Consider the following 22,022-nt stretch of genomic DNA (forward strand, 5'->3'; position numbering starts at 1 on the left):
CGCTTTCTTTCCTATCCGTGTTTTTCTTTTTTTTTGTGCAACTGTGTTCACCAAATAAATTTTTTCCACCGTCTGTTCAAACCTCGGAGACGTGAACAGAGAGAGACACTGTCCGAGCGAAGGGGGCAGTACAGCCTGTTCTCGTCTGAGGACTTCCACAGTGCAACGTCAACCAGAAACTCTTCTGAGCAGCTCCGAAGACGGGAACTCGAAGGAATCAAGACTACCCTAGAAACACGAATTTGAATCACAGTCTTTCAAACTTTTATTTGACTATGGTCAAAGGTAGTTTAAACCACTACAGGGCGACCACAGGAAGACTCCTGATCACACAACTCCCTTAAAGTGACCAATGGACATCTTTTGAAGAAACTGGACTATCTGGAGAACAGAACTGAACAACTCGACACGGAACTGGACTAAGAACTAACTTGCAAACCGTTAAATCACAATTTCTACCATCTAATGTATTTATATATTCCACATCTCTGTAACTAAACACTGGACTGAGGAGAACAGCGTCCTGCATCAAGGTTAGTAGAGTGAAAAACTTCAGCGGACGGAAACTCAAAACATCAAGGAAATGTGAACCCTCCTCTTTCAATTACGCCCGTGTGAGGTTCTTTATAGCCCCTTAATCAGTTTAGAGTCTCTCCCGGTGCTAAAGTCCACGTGTTGACTCGCCCCGCGTTCCCACGGGTAAAGACCCTGGCACACGCCCAGCCGGCGTAATGCAATACAGAGCCAACGAATGAAAATTACATTAAGGGCAATTATTTTTTATGAAAGTCAAACCGGAGATGAAGAGTAATGGTTATAATCTCGGAGAAGAGGGGGGGGGGGGGGGAGGAAAGGAGGAGGTGGAGAAGCGAGAGGAGGTGACCCAGGTACACGCTACGTATTTCAATTTCCTCGTCTGAGAGTCCTCGCCTCCTTTTTTCTATCACACTCCCTGAACAATATGCAAAAGATGAAATAAGCCAATCGCTCGGGGGAGGGGGGAGGGGGGGGGTTGAGTCAACTCCGCGAGACGGTCCTGGTTTGTCCTTGCTTCCTGCACATCGCCGTCACCAGATGGATATCACAACAAAGTGCGAATCAATGAGAAACGCGGCGAAAGGAGAGGCGCCGTGACTCTCGCTCTGATCGTTTCCTTTCACGGATTCAAAGCGAGCGACACGCACTTGAAACGTCCACAACACTGCGAGCGACACGGCGAGTCCCACAGAGGGAAGGCAGGCAGAGTTCGTTAAAAGTAATTATTTCAGAGCAGGAGGTTCAGGCGAGGGACAGTGTTTCCTAGATCCTGGCGATTTCGTGAAATATTCGAACAAAATCTTAAAATACGACATTAGTAGAACGGCAAACTGAGTCACGAGTGAATGAATTTAAACTCTTTTCAGATGAAAATAGCACCGTTTTTTTCCAGAAAAGTCTTGAAAAGGATGTCCGTTTACATACAAACAGCAGAAACGTCGAAAAAGATGTAGTTATCATGTTGGGCCACTAGTGGCTGCTGTTGTTTTGTTGTTGTTGTTGTTGTGACGATACACGAAGATAGTGCCAGTTTTCAAAAAGTTGCACAATATATAAATTATGAAGTCTTTCTCAAAGCAATGGAACGTGGGGAACTGGATCCTACATCTTTCAAGACGTTGTGGCTCCAGTTCAAGCTGTTTCAAAGTTTTGACGTAATTACTTCCATACATTGTTCAGACATACGTTTCCGAACGGACATTTTAGAGGTATAGTATGTGCTCCTCGTAAAGAACGCCGGCTGTCATTGACCCCGAGACTCTCAGCTTTCAGAGCTTCTGTGTCTTTGTCATGGTCTTGTCTCTGGGACGTACCTGCCAACACCTCCGTCCTCTGGAAGAGGTTTTCTGTGCGGACCTCGATGGGCTCCTGGGGGGAACCGGGGGCACTGGTTGTGCTGGTCATCTGGTTCCTCTGCATGTCCTCTGTGACTGGCACTGGTGCCTGGAGGAGGAGGAGGAGGAGGAGGAGGAGGAGGAGAGGTGACGGGGAAGGGGGGGAGAAAAAAAAAACACAATTTAGTTTCATCTGGATTTCACCGTCCTTCCACACACGATCCTTAATCTGCTCTGAGCCTCCAGGATAACGACCCCTGCAAATCTGCATTTCAATATTTTGGAAAATAAAAGTATGTGCTCTGCTGGCGACTCGCTCAATAACCAGACAGTGACGGGAAACGGGAAAACAGAACATCTGGATACGTCACATCTATCCCACAGTCAATGAATATATCAATGTTCCTTGGTAAGAGAATAGGATTCGAAATCATCATGTATTTCCTGCCAGGCTAGAACATATGTGGGTTTTTTTTTTTTTACACTTGATTCAGCATTTCTGTCATTTTCATGTAATCATAGTTTTCAAAACTTGCAAAACTTGTCTGAAACAAACAAAAAACAATGCATTTAGATTCAAAACTTTTACAAATGAACCTCAAATACTGAGGAAACCGGAGAACCTTGACAAGAACCCATTACACCACAGGGAGAACATGCAATCTCCACAGAAAAGGCTCCTGTTCTCTATAATAACGACTCCACCTCTTATATTCAGTGTGTATTTCCTCCCACCCGATCCATGACTTTTCATTCAAAGAAGTAAACGAAAACTGTGTCGACAGCAGGGCTGCTCGATTATGGAAAAAAATCCTAATCACGATTGTTTTTGAGCAATATTGAAATGATGATTATTTACACGATTGTGTCTTTGAATTTGGAATCGCATTTATTGAACATGTTTAAAAAAAAAAGACTCCTGTTAAATATATGAAAATATCTTGTCATGTAGTGGTAAAAAACTGCACTCAATCTATTGAAAACAATAAAGAAATAAAATACAATCAGAGATAGATATACTTCAACATAAATAGTCGGAGGCGGCGTGTTCACACTTCTCAGAAACGCTTTTCTTTTCGCTCTTTTTCTTCTACAAAATAAAAGTTCCCCGCCACGCCACAGTAACTGAATTATGTGAATTGTGACCTTAACTGATCACCACAGCGGGGAACTTTATTTTGTAGAGAGTTTCCGGTCAGTAGTCGCCAGGAGGTGCATGTGACCCAACACTTTTTACAAAAACAGCATTAAAAAAAAAAAAAAAGGTGCGGGGAAACTAAATCTGGCCGAGAGGGGGCTGGGCGACGGAGGCCGACGGAGAAAATGGAACCCGGCCAGGTAGCGCGAGGCTTACGGAGCCGGAGTCCTTGACGACTAATCCCAAACAGATGTACTGCAGCGTCCAGTATGTTACAGTAACGCGCAAGTCAGATCCAGAATATGTGATTATATCCAGGGAGAGATGTAATCCTCCATAATTTGAAAAAAAAAAAAAAAACAGAAACACGCTCGCGAGTTGACGTGAGCACTTGATCTCGATCCCGACAGCGACCTCGCCTCGCGGCTCCCGGCGTTATGGTGGATTTAACGGCACGCCGGGTCACCGAAGTGCTGCGTCACGCCGCCAGTCGCCGGCGTTCGCGAAACCATGCGCCGTGCACTTTAAATGCTAAGTCGCGTAATGGCATCCCCGCAAGTCACGTGTGTTTGGATACGACTGCGTAAATCTTCGGTTGGTAGTTAAATGTGATTTCATGACGGGATTGTGGGATTTTAGTATTGATGCTCTCGCCGGGGCGATGTGGAATATTGACACGAGGCCGGAAGATGATAAATTCAGATTCAGTGGAGGAAATACGTACATTTTCCAGTACGTAATGTCTTTATCATTATTATCTGAAATGACGCGACCTTTGCTGGAACACCCTTGTTTCTAAATGGTAGAAACTTAATTATTACTTTTTTTATGATATATTTTCATTAGCAAATAAAAGAATTATGATAAAAAGAAGCACTTAAAGACACCAGTGATTTATTGCAACGCAAGATGACATAGATTAATCTATTTTTCCATCTTCTTAATTAATAAAATCTTCATTTTTGGTCTTTCTCATGCTTGATTTTATTCCGATAATGAGTTTTGGCTAAACATAAAATAATAAACTTGCTCAAGGGCGCCTCATGAACGACCATGAAAAAAACTCGACAAACTTGGCCCATAATTTTAATTTAATTTCAGCTTAATATGACTATAACATGTATTAAATACATACAGTATGTCACATGGTTTGGTAAGGCGACTGTTCCTGCACTGCATCAATTAACTTTTTTTTTAATGTGTTTTGCTTTAAAAATGTGAATATTTCCGCATATTAGGAGGGTGAAAGTCGGACCAAGAATTAAAGAAATGTAAATCATTTGATTTGTATGCATCATGTAGACAAAAAGCTCATTTAAGCTGGATGTTAGCTAGAAATACATAGAAAGCATTGCTTTCGTCGCTTTCTCACCAAGGGAGCAGTACCACCAGTGACCACTAGTGGGCAGTGTGGAATACTTGATCAGCAGACGTGGTTCTTCAGGTCTTACCTCTGTTCTGAAGGGTTTCCTGGGTGTGACGTCCCTGCTCTTTTCCCTGACCGTGGCCGTGTCCATCTTGGGGGTGAAATCTTTGGTGGAGTCCTGGGTGGGCTGCGCCGCGTTGGGCTCCATATAGACCACACTGACCGTCACCGTTTCCTCCATCGCGTCTTCACCTCCGCCTGAGAGACGGACAAGCAGACGGGTGAACGAGCTGAAAAAGTTAACTTTGAATAAGGTTTTTTTTTTTTTCAAACAGCAAAACTTTAGCGTCTGCTTCCAGGAGACGCCACGAAAAAACGACTCATACTGGTGTAGTAACTATGCCAGGCCTATAAGTGGCGCTGTCACACTGCCACAGAAATACACCAAAAGAAACAAATACACAGAGCATGAAAAAAAAAAAAAAAAAATCGAGAAATTGACAAATCCGACATCTGGACTAATTAAACCGAAGAGCATCTGCAGCCCGTCGGCGGCCATTGTTGTTGCTAAGCGACGCCGCGGGGGCGATCGTGTCAAAAAGTGGGTCGATGACCTCATTAGTTTCAGCAAACCTGTGTCTTCGCCAATCCACATGTCAAATCGAAGGCGGCGTTTAAAAAAAAAAAAAATGTCTCCACTCCAGAAGCCATTTCTGAAGCTCTTAATTTGAAAGAATTATGTCACAGTTTGAAATCTCCTATAGAAACCAGAGCGAGCGGAGGCTCGTAAAAGAGACGTGTAAAATTTGCAAGAGAGAGAAGGCGATGAGAAGGGAAGTAAAGGCACATCGTATCGCTGCTTCTTTAACTTCCTGCCGCCAGCGCCTCTCAGGAACTTCCTCCTGAGGGTCGAACGTACCTGAGCCCGACCCCGAGTTGAAGTCGTCATCGTCCTCAGGGTAGAAACCTCCCGAGCCTGTGTCGTCCAGGTACAAGTCGTCCGCCTGAGAGGAAGTCTTGGCTGCTTCTGCTATCTGTAAAACAACAAGACGACACGGGCGCTCAGGACTCCTCAAAATAAAACTACCAAGTTTGATTGTTACTACACTGACTGTCAAAATAAAACTGCCAAGTCGGATTGTTGTTATATAACCCAACTTTTCTAAAAACGCTGCTACCGTACATGTACCACGACATTGATGGAAAATAGTTTCCTCCCAGTTCATATTCTTCCGGGACTTGGTGCTTTTATTTTGACAGTCACCATAACAACAATCCAACCTGGTCGTCCGTCCACGAGAATGTCTACGTTCTCTCTTTGTTAATGTTTAAAGCTTGTTGTTCTCTGCTGCGTGTTTTTTTTCCCCCCCAACACAAAACATGCCGACTGCATCGTTTTTCAATGTTTGCGAACGAGAAACTTTTCTGAAATGAAAAAAAAACAAACAAAAAAAACAAAAAAACTTTGCTTTTTCACCAGAAACATCGTCGCCATTCAAGGTAGTTTTTGTTTAGACGTCTCTTCAGGTGGCCGTCCACCACGTCCAATCAGAGCGTGCGACCGCTCGCACGGCATCATCGCCAAGACAACTGCCCTGCGGATGGGGGTGGGGGGGGGGGGGTGGGGGGTGCGGGTGGGAGGGGTGGGGGCGTGTGCTTTCAGCTCGGTGGCTGAAAGAGCAAAAGTTTAACGGGGCTTGTTTGTTTGGTCCTCCTCACAACGTGTGGAGGCGCAGACCCGCACTGGACATACCTCAGGAATTACACTTTATGTGTGTGTGTGTGTGTGTGTGTGTGTGTGTGTGTATGTGTGTGAACTCGCTTTAAGTGTATCCATGGCGACGTCTATTCAACCTCTGTGTGATTGGCTGCACTGCCCCTCTCTGATAGTCCTGCTTTAGTCTAAAGGGAATACAAAAGAAAGAGCCCACTATATATCATCCCCCTGTGTGTGCGTGTGTGTGCGTGTGTGTGTGTGTGTGTGTGTGTGTGTGTGTGTGCGTGCGTGTGTGTGTGTGTGTTTCGCTCCCATTTAGCCGGTTGCTACCGTTGCAGTTCTGCTCCGAGGATGTTTTGCTGATAAACCCCGCGGCTGAATAAAGTCGGACTGGAGGAAATAATCAATTGTCTTGGCAGGAAATAAGTGTTCTTTGTTAACGGTGAAGAATAGACGCACTGTGAGGGAGAAATAATCCCTCATTACTGCCAGCTTTAGACATTTTTGCATTTAAACACAGGGAAGGGCTGCAGGGTTATTTTAACGATTGTTGAATTATTTAACTATTTTAAACACGGACCTCTTCAAGCAGTTTGAGTTCTGGCTTTTCAATGTCTTAACAGTGTTTAGGCTTCTTCTTGTAAAGGAACATTTTTCACTATTGTAAGAATAAGCGCAGCATTTTTTTAGTTGATTGTTTGGATAAGACAGAACTCGAAACCACAAATGTGATTAAGTTATGCAAGTATAAAACAGTTATTTAGTTACGAAGACCAAAATGACTGCAACTTTGACACGTTGAGACAGAAAAATGTCCTTTTCAATTAAAAGAGGTCGAAATATAAATGAGATATGAGATGGAAAAAACACCGCTGGGTAGAATAATTTTTAAACAGGTGCAGAAAGTTGTATTTTCGGTGGCGCCGGGCATCGTTGTCGTATGAATGTAACCCCCAAAAGATGTAATTCCAGATAGACGGCAGGTTTTCTTTCATTCCGACACTTTTAAACATGAAATAAAAAAAGAGCAGAGGAGCAGAGGAACTGTTTCCTGTCGCTCACATTCCTGTGGAATCTCAGCATTTCCAATTAGCCTCCGTATACTAATGTGTTCAGTAATGCTTTTAAGTCATTGTGTGTGTGTGTGTGTGTGTGTGTGTGTGTGTGTGTGTTGCCCTGAAAGAAGAGGCCAGGCGCTCACCATAACAAAGAGGCAGGGAGTACACACGGCGAACAGCGGCGTGAAAAGGGGGGGAATAAAAGAGCGACGGAGGCCAGATGACACAGGACAATACGTTCCTCCATCGCTGCTCTCTGACTTGTGGAAGAAAAGGCCTTTCGCCTCTGATCAAAGAGCGAATTTGTTCAAAGCAACTTTATCTTAACCTTTTCTTGCCTTATTCTCCTCTAAACAACCCCCCCCCCCCCCCCCCCCCCCCAACGCCCCCACCTCGGTAAACCAGCTCAGCGGTCCATGTGGGTTTCTTACGCCGGCGTTACGAACACAATGGAGGCCAAAAAAAAAAAGAAGGCAGGTCACAAGATCAAATGGCAACAAAGGCCACTAATGAGATCGGGGCCACACACACACCACACACACACACACACACACACACACACACACACACACACACACACACACACACACACACACACACACACACACACCACATATATAGAAGCATGTAACAACGTGGACTCGTCCACAGGATTCCGGACGACTCGTCCACGACAAATTTTATTTTTCAGTGATCTGAAAGATTGGATTTCGAAGTATGTTTAACACATTTGGAAGGATTATTAAGTGTGCCTGACACAAAAAAACATAAGATGTATTAATATATTTGATGCAATAATGAAGTTAAAACGCCGCTTCATAGGTGAGTGACGGCGGTGAGTGATGCGTTCAGGAGCTCGTTAACGCGTCGGAAAGCAGCTTCCGAGCCGCGGGGCTCGTTCAGTCGACGTTACATACTTTTTCAACACTACTGCTTATTTTTAAGGTTTTTAGTCATGTTTTCCTCCTCTGAAGCTCTATTTCGGGCGCCGCCATCTTGGATGTTTTGCGCTGACTCATTACGTGAGTAAAAACAGTGCCGACTTTAAACACTGGTTTAAAAAAAAAAAGGAGAACTTTTGATATCAAGCTCAGGACTAATATATCTTTATAACGGTGTAAAGACATTGTAGTGTCTCGATGTGCCGCTGCGTAGCTGCATGCTTTGAGTGATGCGTTCAGGTGCATCACGTACAAGTGAAAACAGACACAGACGAACCTCACGAAATGAATAATTAGGATGCAGAGGCTTCCGTCTGACCCGCCGAATTTAATCGACGCATGAATAACACGTACGCTAATGGGGGTCGCTTTTTCTTCGTTAAAGGAAGAAAAAGTCCCTTCGGATTCAATGTGCATTACCATTTATCACGTTTTTGATTATTAATCATGTGTAAATTTTCCGTTAAAAAAAAAAAAAAAAAAGCCCCATTACCAGCTCGGATAATACGGACGTTTTTCATTCTTGACCCGAGGTGCAAGAGGCAAAGACGGTGACTTGTTCATTAAAATAAAACGTAATATTTTCACGTTTCCTTGTTTTTCTCTTAATAGGCAATCAGTGTGAGTCGCTACCAATCAATCAGCTTCATTCAACCATTGAATTGAGTGACAGTGAGTTTGAAAAGCAAATGAATATCTTTCTTATGTATTTACATTTTTCCTTTCTGGTTTAAAATGTAATTCCACTCAATTAAAACTGAACGTAACCCTTTGATATTTCAGTATTTTTCTATTAAAACTGCATTATGTCCCCTAAATATTGTCTTAATTCCTTCTAAAGAATGAAACCGTCATCAAAGTTCTTGATTCACAGTATTACATGATGGCAAAGCGAAGTGAATTGACGATAAATATGACATTATTTAATGCTGTAAATCTATTTAAAAAGTTCACCGTCAACAGTTATGACTTTCAAGACACAAAATGTTCAATTTACAACCAAAGAAAATGGAAAACATTCACACTATTTAGGCAGCAACAAGCCATTTTGTCCAATATAATCAATCTAACTTGAATTAAATGGCTGCAATTAAGTAGGGTTTTCATTTTCTGGGGTTTCTGCATGAAAACTCTGAACCTGAAATGAAATTTGTCAGCATGAAAGTAAATTTCAGTCTGAAATGTAATTTAATCAGGATGAAATTGTACTAATCTTCTCTGGAACTGCACTATATTGGTTTAATTCATCAACATTATTAGACATTGGTAGAGTGAAGTGTCCCTTTTCAATCTCTTTAAATACACACAGTGAGTAAAACCATTTAAAAATGCTCTGGTTTCTTTTTCATTGATCATTTAATATGTAGAATTTTAAGACATTAAGATAAAAATCTGATCACTGGCCTGTAGAACGACAAAGAGACAAAAATATACAGATTAAAATCTGTGGAAAAACAGATTTCACTTTTTGTTTTGTGATTGAAATGTGCTGAATATTCAGCTGTTTCATTATAAAAATTGTGCAGCTCTATTTTTTTTTTTTTTAATGTTCTGGTTCTCAGTCACAATGTCGAAACTGAAAATTAGAATTTTCAATTATTTCAATGTTTTCAATTTAAGTGAAATCGGAAAGCAAACTATGAATTCATGCTCAGTTGAGCAGACAAGTTAACCTCCTCTGCCTTTGTAGGAAGTTGTTTGTTGTTTTTTTTTAACCTCGAGACTTGCGGATCCACGCGCCCGCCGCGTCCTCTGTCATCTCCACGTTCCACCGCTTCAACAAAGCTTCTGGATTAGAGAGGTTCAGCTGAACAAGCTTCTCCGCAACCTGAAATCGGCGCTGATCTGAGGGGAGGAAACGCTCCGTTTGACCTCCATCAAACTTTTATCTGAGGCCCCGTCGGGGAGCAGCGACACGTGGGAACCGTCTGCGCGAGCGACAACGCCGGCTCGATAACCACGCTTTTTTCTTCTTCTCCCCCCCCCCCCCGTCTATCGCTTAAATGTGTGTGCACAGACGCGGCGGCCGCGATAAACTCTGCTCTCTTTATCAGCCCGCTGACATTTACAGGTAGTTTGTTTCTGCTTTAAGCCTTTTTTTTTTTTTTATCACAGCCTCTGAACTGAAGCAGACATCAATCTGCCGCCTGGTATTTCTGCTCCACTACAAGGAGTTATTTGTTTAAAAAAACAAAAAAAAACAAAACCCTACTGCTCAGAGCTGGGGGTGCAAATAAAACAGATCTAATTGGGGGTAATCTTGTTTAACTTTGCAGTTTCTTTTTGCCGGTTAACGCGACAATCGTGTCTGAAACTGCAGCGGGAAAAAATATCTGTCCTGTTCAGAGCTGCATCCGTGGTTGTAAATGATTTTTACGGCCTTCCGCGCTCCGTAAAGAGCAATTATTGTTATGTGTGGATCTTTAACGCTCTGGAAAGACACACAATGATAGTAAGGTCAACACCTGTGGCGCTTCGCTCTCGAGGGGATTCTATATTTAAATCTGTTGTGTTGCCTTGTCATGTGCCTCTACCTGTCTATCTATGTATCCATCTATCTATCCATGTATCTAACTATGTATCTATGTATTTAACTATGTATCTATCTATGTATCTAACTATGTATCTATGTATCTAACTATGTATCTAACTATGTATCCATCTATCTATCTATGTATCTATCTATGTATCTATCTATCTATCCATGTATCTAACTATGTATCTATCTATCTATCCATGTATCTAACTATGTATCTATGTATCTAACTATGTATCTATCTATGTATCCATCTATCTATCCATGTATCTAACTATGTATCTATGTATCTAACTATGTATCTATCTATGTATCCATCTATCTATCCATGTATCTAACTATGTATCTATGTATCTAACTATGTATCTATCTATGTATCCATCTATCTATCCATGTATCTAACTATGTATCTATGTATCTAACTATGTATCTATCTATGTATCCATCCATCTATCCATGTATCTAACTATGTATCTATGTATCTAACTATGTATCTATCTATGTATCCATCTATCTATCCATGTATCTAACTATGTATCTATGTATCTAACTATGTATCTATCTATGTATCCATCTATCTATCCATGTATCTAACTATGTATCTATGCATCTAACTATGTATCTATCTATGTATCCATCTATCTATCCATGTATCTAACTATGTATCTATGTATCTAACTATGTATCTATGCATCTATCTATCTATCTATCTCTCTATCTATGTATCTATCTACTTCTGGGGCGTCGTTCCAGGTATGGGGACGATTAGCACTACCTTTTGCGTAACATGAGCTTTTTAACGTTTATAGATCTCTGCGTACGATTGTGTGGTTTCATTATAAAAACAATTAGCAGCGTGAACTCTTGGCCTGGCATCACGACATCGTTTCCAGCCTTTCTACAGACACTGTTCTCTAAAACGTCGCCATGTAAACGCAAAACGTCTCTGAGACAGAAACCGAGCTTCGTGTGCTCACAAAGACACGTAGAAGTGGTTTTTTTTTGTGTGTTTTTTGTTTTTACACGAACACAAACAGCCTCATTTGGACACCTTAAGAATCATGTGCTCCCTGGTCTGACCGGACGGCGAAAAGCAAAGGAGAGGAACAACAACAAGCCGCCGTCACGAGGAAGTAGCCGGCGATGTAATAAACCAACGGGAGGTCCGACCCTCTGCTGGACCGTAAGGCCTGCGTCTCCCTGCCTTTTCCTTCTGGTTGACCTGTGAATCCTGAGAGGAAGAATGGAGGGAACATGGATGACGGCGAGCAGGGGGGGGGGGGGGGGGGGGATGGACTTAGAGATGGGTAAAAAAAAAAAGAGTGGGAGGTTGAGAGGGGGGGGGATAAAACAATCCCACCGTAGCCTGAAGGTTGCTCTGCTAAAAGCCTGTCGAAAAATCGCCGTGTTCATGTGAAGTGGGGCTTGAAAGACGCTGGGCCTATATGTGCTTTACTGTGTGTGTGTGTGTGTGTGTGTGTGTGTGTGTGTGTGTGTGTGTGTGTGTGTGTGTGTGTGTGTGTGTGTGTGTGTGTGTGTGTGTGTGTGTCACTGTAATATTTGCACAACTCCCTTTCTGTGAGATGGAAGGAAGAGATGAGCACACGCGCACACACACACACACACACACACACACACACACACACACACACACACACACACACACACACACACACACACACACACACACACACACACACACACAGAGGGAGAAATGGAGTCATCTCGAATGTGCCCGGGTTCCCGAATTTCTCCTGTTGACACGCCGGCTCTCACTTCTAACACAACAAATATTAGCTCACCTCGCAGTCAGACCAGGGGGGAAATGGTGTTCCTCAAAGGAATGCAGATACACACACACACACACACACACACACACACACACACACACACACACACACACACACACACACACACACACACACACACACAGACATCGGTGCACTCGCGAGCCCTTATCCAGCTCTCACATCTCAGAGGCGTGAGATGAATGCACAGACACGCATCATAACGCCGACTTCAGTGGGAAGAAATGGCGGAAAAAAAAAACCAAGTGAGCGTGTTGCCGGCGCCTCAGATCTCCCCTTCATCCGTCTGCCGCCGCCGCCGCCGCCTCGGCTCCCCAACCACCGTTTCCTCAAGCCGAGCCGCAACAGAACGGCTTTCCAAGCATCATATATGAGCTGCACAAATGTCCCTCCTCAATATTTAATGACAATATACACGGTTACATTAGCTGCAGCACTTTGGTACATGCCCCCCCCCCCTCCCCCCCCCTTTTATATTTAATCGGGCGCGCTCTTTTTATAGACGCGGGCTGAATCACGCTTGAGAGTTAGTTGCTGAAACAACTCAATGATTCATCATCCAAACTGAATTAAAGAAGGGAAAAAAAATAATAATTCACGGGCTGAACAGGAATTTGTCTCTCAGTCTTGATGGCGATTGGCCCGGCTGCTGTTTCCAAAAACTGGAGTTGCTGGTTCCACGCCCGGCGGGGGGGACGTCGGCGGACGGTCGACATCTTGAGTTCGGTTTCTGGTTCCGTGTGGAAACAAAACGAGTCGCAACAGACTGGAATATAACGCTGTGGGTTATGTGGTGTGGGGAATTCATTTTGGGGACTCTATCGTTAAAAGTCAAGGTCAATGTCAAAAAAATGCGCAAAATTAAGGGAATGACTTCCTTTAACGTGCTCTAGATACCACCACATATATTTTATATACATTTCGAAAAGGTTGTCAGACACCTGAGACTGTCGGCTTTCAGAAATATACGGTCGCCTTAGCCCACCCAGATGGTTCCATATCGGCCCATTAATCTGACAATCCGTGGATTTATTCAAAGTAGAACAATTAACTGACAATATTTTATTGCGAGGCCTGAGCGATTTGCAAATAATTATGTACAGAAATTTATTTTTAATCACAATATCAGCGTGAGCAACATAGATATCGCAAAAGATGAACTAAACAGTGATAAATTATGTTCCTTTCTACTTTGCATTCAAAATGTTTTATGTAAGAAAAGAATGAAGAATTTACCCAAAAAAATGGCAATTCATTTAAACATGATGGGGGGAAAAAGAGCCAAAAAACAAACGTCAATGCACAAAAACATTAATATCATCTCCTTAAGTCTTTGTATTTCTCAAGTATTGCATTTGTACCTGACGTGGTGCGACGGTTTGGTAAATACTTTGTATTTGCAGTTAGATTAAAACTGCACAGCATCTCGTTAGCTCAGAACAGCTAGCTCAGAACAGTTAGCGCAGAACAGTTAGCGCAGAACAGTTAGCTCAGAACAGTTAGTGCAGAACAGTTAGCGCAGAACAGTTAGCTCAGAACAGTTAGCGCAGAACAGTTAGCTCAGAACAGTTAGCGCAGAACAGTTAGCTCAGAACAGTTAGCGCAGAACAGTTAGCTCAGAACAGTTAGCTCAGAACAGTTAGCGCAGAACAGCTAGCTCAGAACAGTTAGCGTCGCTCCATGCGAGCGTCTTTCCACCCAAAAAGCACGTCTTCGCCTCACTTTGCCGACTCACTAACTACTTGTTGAGACAAAATGGAGGTCGTTCGATTTGTTTCACCCACGAACGGAATCATCCGTCGCGACCGAAGGCAGGCCCGCGGCGACTGACTGCTTGGCCCGCGGCGGGTCGATACGCAGGTCAGAGCGGCGCCCGGGTTCCGCATCGCCGCAAAGCGCTCCGCGCCACGCTTCACTCCGCCGTCGACAAACTCCGGCTCTCGTCCTCCTCCCACCGGCTCCACCGTGACCTGGGCTTTATCAAAGCACGGCCGCCAGACAAAAAGCGGGCGGGAGGAGGCGGCGGCGGCGGCGGCGAAGGCTAAGAGGGGCTGAGAGGTTCCTCCTGCACTTTGAAGAGAAAATGTCCAGGCTTATAAATAAAATTCCTTCAACCTGTTGCATCAGCCGCAGTTCAGTTGGGCCTTAACTTATCTTGACGGGCCAATTTTCATTAACCAAAAGTTATTTAAATCGGCTGAACAGCCCCAATTGGATCTGGTACGACAGTTGCAGGAGAATCTGTAGTCACAGAAGAACAAAAAAAAAAAAAAAAAAATCCTATAGCTTTACTTATTTTAGTCAAAAACTCCAGCAACATCCCAAATGTTCTATTTAACATCAAACTTAACATGTTGTTTTTAATTTGAGTCTTGATTTGTCGTGGCATGCTCCCTGCCTGGTTTTGATCGACGGGCATCATTTTCAAACCGTGTAAAAAAACTATTCTGAAATGCAAAAACGATGCGTTTTCACTTTTAAAGCATCGTCAACCGACTTCCTGAAGGAGTCTCTCGTATTCACCGCCGGCAGGCAATGTAGAGACTCAACGAGCCTCAAATCCACGTTTCTGGATTAATGGCTAATAACCTGGAAACTCTGCCTGGAAACTACCTGGAGCGCCAACCACTTGTGTTCCCATGTTTGTAAGCACTAAAGAGAGAGCGTTCTCTTGATGGACCGTCTTGTGGCTGCTTCAGGGAAGACGGTTCCTGTGCAGGATAACAAATCGGCCGGAATAGCCACCGGCTGAGCGGAGACGTCGGTGCGGGAGGGAGAAAAAAAAAATCGGGACGGGAGGAGCCGGCGACATTCAAACGTTCAACCTGCTGATGATGGAACGAAGGAGACGGACAGAAAGCCTGTGAGTCACGGCCGTGGGTGGCGAGCATTGTTTGGAAAATGTAAATAGGGAGAGGAGGAGGCAGTTCAGCCACCTACAGGCCTGCCAGAGAGGACGTCCAAACTGTAACTCTCGACTGGCCAAAGAAGGTCTGTGTGTGTTTGTGTGTGTGTGTGTGTGTGTGTGTGTGTGTGCCTTTGTGCTCTTTGAACCCACTCTAACTTTTATTGCCCTCCCAGGGATCATAATAAGGAACTAATTGATAGTCTTTGAGCCTCAGGCGAAGGAGAGGGGGAGTTCCTGCAGGAAGTCGACACAAATCAAACTCTCAGAGCCCTGAAGGTCTGGAGCTCCACCAGCTGAGACGTGGTGGGTAGCAGTGTGTGTGTGTGTGTGTGTGTGTGTGTGAGAGAGAGAGAGTGGGTGGAAGAGAGACAGACAGAGCGAGGAAATGAGAGAGAGCAATAGTCTGGAGTTGACATTTACACTTTGCACATCTTTGTCACTTTAGTACACATTGCACAGGCGTCCAGCTCCGACCTCGTCGCTCCACGAGGTTCACGCCGATATGAAACTTGTCCGCGTACGTCTGCTATTACAATGCAGGACTTTAAAACGCTGAAGATTATTTCAGCTGAAACTTTGGAGGACACGTTATATATCGACACGAAATCACTGTCTTAAAGATTCACCTTGTTTCCACACCTGAACTGTGTCTAAAGGACAAAGTATACGTGATGAAAAAAGTCTATATTTTGACAACAATCTAACAATTACAACCAAAAATGGCTCACATCTCAACGTAAATAGAATTTTAATGAAACTTTCTGGTGCTTTCAGGCTCATTTTTTTTGTGAAGCTGCTATAGGTTTATATTGCAGCTGCAGTCTGTCCTCTCATGCAGTCTGTCCTCTCCGGCAGTCTGTCCTCTCCTGCAGTCTGTCCTCCCCTGCAGTATGTCCTCTCCTGCAGTCTGTCCTCACCTGCAGTCTGTCCTCTCCTGCAGTATATCCTCTCCTGCAGTCTGTCCTCCCCTGCAGTCTGTCCTCTCCTGCAGTATATCCTCTCCTGCAGTCTGTCCTGCCCTGCAGTCTGTCCTCCCCTGCAGTATATCCTCTCCTGCAGTCTGTCCTCTCCTGCAGTCTGCCGTCCCCTGCAGTATGTCCTCCCCTGCAATCTGTCCTCCCCTGCAGTATATCCTCCCCTTCAGTCTGTCCTCTCCTGCAGTCTGTCGTCCCCTGCAGTCTGTCCTCCTCTGCAGTCTGTCCTCTCCTGCAGTGTATCCTCTCCTGCAGTCTGTCCTCTCCTGCAGTCTGTCCTCTCCTGCAGTATATCCTCTCCTGCAGTCTGTCCTCTCCTGCAGCCTGTCCTCCCCTGCAGTATATCCTCTCCTGCAGTCTGTCGTCCCCTGCAATCTGTCCTCCTCTGCAGTATATCCTCTCCTGCAGTCTGTCCTCTCCTGCCGTCTGTCCTCCCCTGCAGTGTGTCCTCTCCTGCCGTCTGTCCTCCTCTGCAGTGTGTCCTCTCCTGCAGTCTGTCCTCCCCTGCAGTCTGTCCTCTCCTGCAGTCTGTCCTCTCTTGCAGGATCTCTCACAGTCTAACTGCAGAGTTGTCTGATGTCAACTTTGTTTGTTCCCATCTGTCTCGATTCTTCTCTCTCTTATTATCTTCTAACCACAAGCAGAGAGGCTCCACCTCCGAGTCTGGAGTTTGAAGTAGCTCATAGACTTGGTGCAGTTCATGATCATTGGTGAGGCAACGGTGAAGACAGCAGATTCCTAAAGTTTGGACAACAACGTCGAAAATCCATGCCGTCTATGTGCGGGGCAAATTTTATCCTTCAATCCTTTAAACGCAAACGACTCATTCTGTCCATTTCTCGCCGTTCAAATCTGCAAATAGTTGTGAAATCCTTTCAGCAACGCTGTTTCTCCTCAGGTTAATGTTGGCAAAAGCCCATTTCTGCAGCCTTCAGGATGCATCTTTTACAAATCCGTTCCAACAGTGTGCTAATTCTACTTTGCAGGCTGTTTTCAAGACTGCTATTCTACAACTAGAAGCCTAGAAAACACGACAGTGATTCTGTACAGAAGGTTAGCAGATGAGCCTCAGAGCCTTGCCTTCATGGGGGGGAGTTTGTTAAAAACACCCATAATGCAAAGAAGACATTTCCGTGACATTTCACTGTATTTTGCAGCAGAAGGTTTGATTAAAATGAGCTTGATGTGGAGGTTTGGAGTCATTTTCACAATTAATTGATGGTTTTTGTGAAACGTTTTGACTCTGAACTGCAGGAAAACTTTAAATTTAAAAGTTATTTTGTCCACTCGGGATGGAAATGGGCTGAATGTTTCCCCTCAACTGAAATGCGTTTGACACCTCTGACCTGCTGGTCTGCATTTTGGCCCTCGAGCCATATGTTTCACACCCCAAACCCTTAAAGCAAGATTTTCTCTCTCGACTCTCACCAAAAGCTGCTCATGTGGAGATTTTATCAGTTATTTTTCAGACGTAAGAGCGGCACCAGAAGATGATGTAATTGGCCCTATATAAATAAACTGCACTGTACTGAATATGGAAGAAATTAGCCCCCACCACCACCACCACCGGCCTCTTTCTTTTCTCCCCCTCCTGGAGCTCTGAGCGGATCAGGCCCCGGCCCCTGAGTAGGTGAAAGGCCCCCCCCCTCCTCAACAACCTGAGCACAAGCTGACCATGTGGGTTTCGCTGGGCTCAGATTCATATCGTCTCCTATTCCAAAACAAACGGCCGTCTGACATAGAAAGGCACACAGCACATTCCACAGGGCTCAAGCCCCTCCATGAGGGGGCTGGCAGGAGCCACAGGGGTTTCCAGCTCACACTTCCAGGGGTGTGTGTGTGTGTGTGTGTGTGTGTGTGTGTGTGCGTTCACCATACGGTGCCGCGGGAAATCTCGTGGCCGTCCTCAACCTGAAGATGGGACACAACCCCGGGAGGTTTACTTGATTACTGCGTGTTCGTTAACGCGACAACGGTGGCTCGGAGAAACTCAAAATACTTTTATTTTGAAACAGCTCAAACAGGTGGAACTTTTTTGAAAAGAGCCACAACCCTGTCATGACTTCCAGTCCAGTACTATCAGCAATGATTTTCAAGTATCCGGTTTACTTCATGAAGTACTTTTAAAACACAATCAAGCTTTTTGAGCTTGCATATCTGGAGCCGTTAAGTTGATTCTTTGATTCGTCACATCATTGACGATATTTCAGATTATTGTGTCCATAACTGTTTGTCTGACTATTGTGCTTTGAATATACTCATTTTGTACATTTAGGTTTAATCAATGAAGTCCACTTTGGCAACTGGTGATGCAAGTGAAAGTACCGGTACTTAAACTCCAGTAGAAATCAAGCAACTTTAAGAACCTCTAATTGAAAGTACTCTTTGTCCAGTTGTACTTCAACAGGTTCCAACTAAACTATTTAACAATATTAGATGAGTAATTCCATGCAATAGAAAGGATTTCCTCCTTGGAAAATCTTTAAAGTAGTGTAAGCAGAGACTCGTGAGTCATTTTTGGACTCTTGGGTAAGAAGTGCTGTGCTTGGTGGGAGCAGTTTAAAGTATTGAGAGCGGGATTAATACAGGGTTGGTCCTTTATGGGGTTTTTTCCCCTTCAGTTCAAGTAGCAGTGAATGAATCTTTTGTGCTTCGAATGCATATAAAAACCACTGGTGAATGGCTTGTTTCTTTTTTTCAATGAAGTCGAGTCAGGTCAAGATCTTGAAGCATGAAAATATGCGTTTTGTCAGACAGAATCCTGATTCCTGCTTTGATTTTACAGCCACTCTGTCCGGTGCCCGGTTAGAAACAATCGTCCCGGCTGCACGCCGCTCGCTCTGGTTTCATTCCGCACACCAGTGACAGTTACTGTGATTGCAAATTACCTAAATCGCTGCAACTCATTTGTTCTGATTCACGTCGTTTGTTCCCGGCTTGCAGAAAGTGTATTTATAGCGGAGAGTTGATGCGGAGTTCACGGAGAGCCTCGCTCCTCCCGACACCTTCTCCGACACGGTTGCAGGGATGAAGCCGAGCTTTTACAAGTGCATCAGAGCACGTTTATATCCTCATAAAGATGAAGTAAAATGGGCCGCGGGACAATGGAATGCACCGCAAACTATCTTTTTTCTCCCCAGCCTTCTCCAAAAAAAACCTCCGTCCTACACGTCACTATGAACGCGGCTCAACGCGAGGCTTTAGGGCATGAAGTACACATGCCAGGCCTTTAGGGGCGCTGTGACTCACCAAACACACCAAAAACGCAGAAGAAGACAGAGCACATAGAACTTTAGAAGTAGATTCCGGCTCATAAACCTCTATATAAATCTAGTTACATAGATCTCCTCACCGAATGGAGTCATTTGTCTCAGGAAGCGAGAAGAAGGAACGTCCCAACCAGCCAAAACGAGAGGAACCTACCTACTACCGTTCATCTACTGAGCGCGTGCAGAACAACTAGTCACACCTGCCGCGTGTCAGAAAAGCAGCGTTTTTCTCCGTTTCCCGTGGAGACGGGGCGTTTTGTCGAGGCGAATCGGAGCATCTTCATTGAGTTTCAGGAAGGACATCCAGAATCAAATCGGAAGTCACCTCTGATATGAGCTAACAAGCTAACAGGCTGAGTCATGACTGTACTTCTCTCGTTTAATCTTTTTTTTTGTTTTGACTGTAACAAAAATTATGCTCCGATGATGAACTAACAAGACAATGTGTTGATGATAAAATTTTACGTGTAATTAGCAAGCATGACAAGGCTGAAATGCTATGTTTACGAATAATGCTAATGGGTAGTTATGTAACTTATGCATCCTGAGAATGATAAGGTTAATAGTCTTGACCCCCAAACACACACAACAAGAAGGAAAAACCGAGGAAGGTCGCTAAACTTCTTCTAGCCGATGAATGTAATTGCTAGCTTGTAAACAGTACCGGCGGCTCTCCCTGCCTACAACAACACGCTACTGCTATTGAAGCAGCGCTACACGCTCCCCTTGTTTTTCCTCCCCGCAATAACACGCTTGTCTGCCGCTTCCTCCCTCGTCATATTGCTTCCCAACGGGAAGGAATTCCAATTCCACGGGCCTCCTCTGGGAAAACCGGGCGAGAACAATGGCTCCCGCCACGCTCTCCGGCGCAAGATGAACGCGGAGACCGAACAAGACCGTGGCCTCTTGTCGTCGTGACTGTATGGATTCTCCCCCCCCCCGACTTTCTCCAAGTCATTCTGTGGAGTGGCTCCCCCAGTTTAATGTAAACCTTCTTGGCGTGAGATTTCTCCCCGGCTGTTAAAAAAACCCCAAAAACAGCAGGACCAATGTGGCGCTCACGTGGCCTCAACGTGGCCCGCTTCAAGGAATACCTCAGTGCTGTGGTATCCGGCCTCGTGGACCGTGACCGAGCTCGGCAGACTCCCTCCAGTGAATCCCACCCTCTGCTCCGGGAGAAATTCCTCCGTTAAATGGCTTGTGATATGCACGGGAAAGTCGAGATTCTTTGTCGACCGTGAAACTCGAGACGCTGGGAAATGAAGTTCACCTGGGAGGAGGAGGAGGAGGAGGAGGAGGAGGAGGAGGAGGAGGAGGAGAGGAGGAGAGGAGGAGGAGGAGGAGGAGGAGTTCCCCCCCCAGACAGGACAGAAATATGAAGCTTAAGAGGAAAGCTGCAGCGGTGCAGCGAAGAGAGTCTTTAAGTGCCTTATATAAAACAGGTTTCACATTATGTATCCGTAAGACGACGACAACCCACAAAGACGCAGCTTTTCTGGCAACCCGGAGTTTCTCCGGGCCGGCGTATCGCAAACACGCTCATATCAAGAGTCTGCAGCCACCGGCTGGAACACAAGATGGAGCCGAGCCGACGTGAACAGCTGTGTGAATTAGAGGCTTGATTTATTAGAGCCAGGGAACGGAAACGACTTCCCCAAAAAAAAGATCTCCTGTTTGGGCCCAAAGTCTGACAATGAGTGAATCAACATCCATGTCTCCGTCTCTGTAAGTCATAAATATTCTGAAGAATCTTTAGGAGGTTCAAGTCATTTATCCGTTTAATAAATGTAAGAAGTCAAGTTTATGAAGCACTTATTAATTTCTTGATATATACTTCTTTTTTAAGTCTTTAAGCTGCAAAATAAAATGCTGAGATATCAAAAAAAAACTTCTGTTGATTTGTCCAACCTGCAGCTCGGTTATGTAAAAAAAAAAAAAATCCACATTTGCAGGTGAACACCAGATTCCATCAATGGTTTTCCACATCACTGAGTCCGATTGAAAGATTGTCCTTGAAAATACAAACAGTCCAGAAGAAGCTCGCCGACGCCAGCAGAGGCTCGCACTCCAAAGTCCTTCCAATAAAAGCCGCTACTCCTTTTCAAAAGCCATTTCTGACTGATGGCGACCGTCGCCAGAACAAATGAGGTCCTCCGTCTAATTTTTCCCCCCGCTCATGTCCCACCAAACCGCAGGAGAGGGGGACTGGGCCTGCAGGGAAACGGCGAGGGAGCATTAGCATGATGACGGAAGCTCATTTTCTCCAAATGGTCTCACCGACCCTTCTTACTTCACTCGCTCTTGGAATATAAGGACTCGGATCGGGTTCTCTCGTCCCCCCCCCCCCCCCCCCTCCCCCCAAAAGCAGCGGACTCTCCGTCTTTCACCTGCGCCGCATTAATTCATACTTAAGCGAGCGCTTAGCCCACGGGCGCG

At 44.7% G+C, this 22,022-nt stretch overlaps 1 protein-coding gene across 1 annotated transcript in view; it reads right to left on the bottom strand.

Annotated features, from left to right (window-relative positions):
• Window positions 1-22,022, bottom strand: part of sdc2 (syndecan 2) — a 51,549-nt gene that overhangs the window by 4,635 nt on the left and 24,892 nt on the right. Inside the window, exons 2-4 of the mRNA XM_080515527.1 lie at window positions 5,295-5,409; window positions 4,461-4,633; window positions 1,851-1,980 (exon numbers count right to left, since the gene is read on the bottom strand). Of these exons, the coding sequence (XP_080371653.1) occupies window positions 1,851-1,980; window positions 4,461-4,633; window positions 5,295-5,409 (418 nt within the window). The remainder of the gene's footprint in view (window positions 1-1,850; window positions 1,981-4,460; window positions 4,634-5,294; window positions 5,410-22,022) is intronic.

This window comes from Blennius ocellaris (genome assembly GCF_963422515.1).
Source record: "Blennius ocellaris genome assembly, chromosome: 20".
NCBI classification, from domain to species: Eukaryota; Metazoa; Chordata; class Actinopteri; order Blenniiformes; family Blenniidae; genus Blennius; species Blennius ocellaris.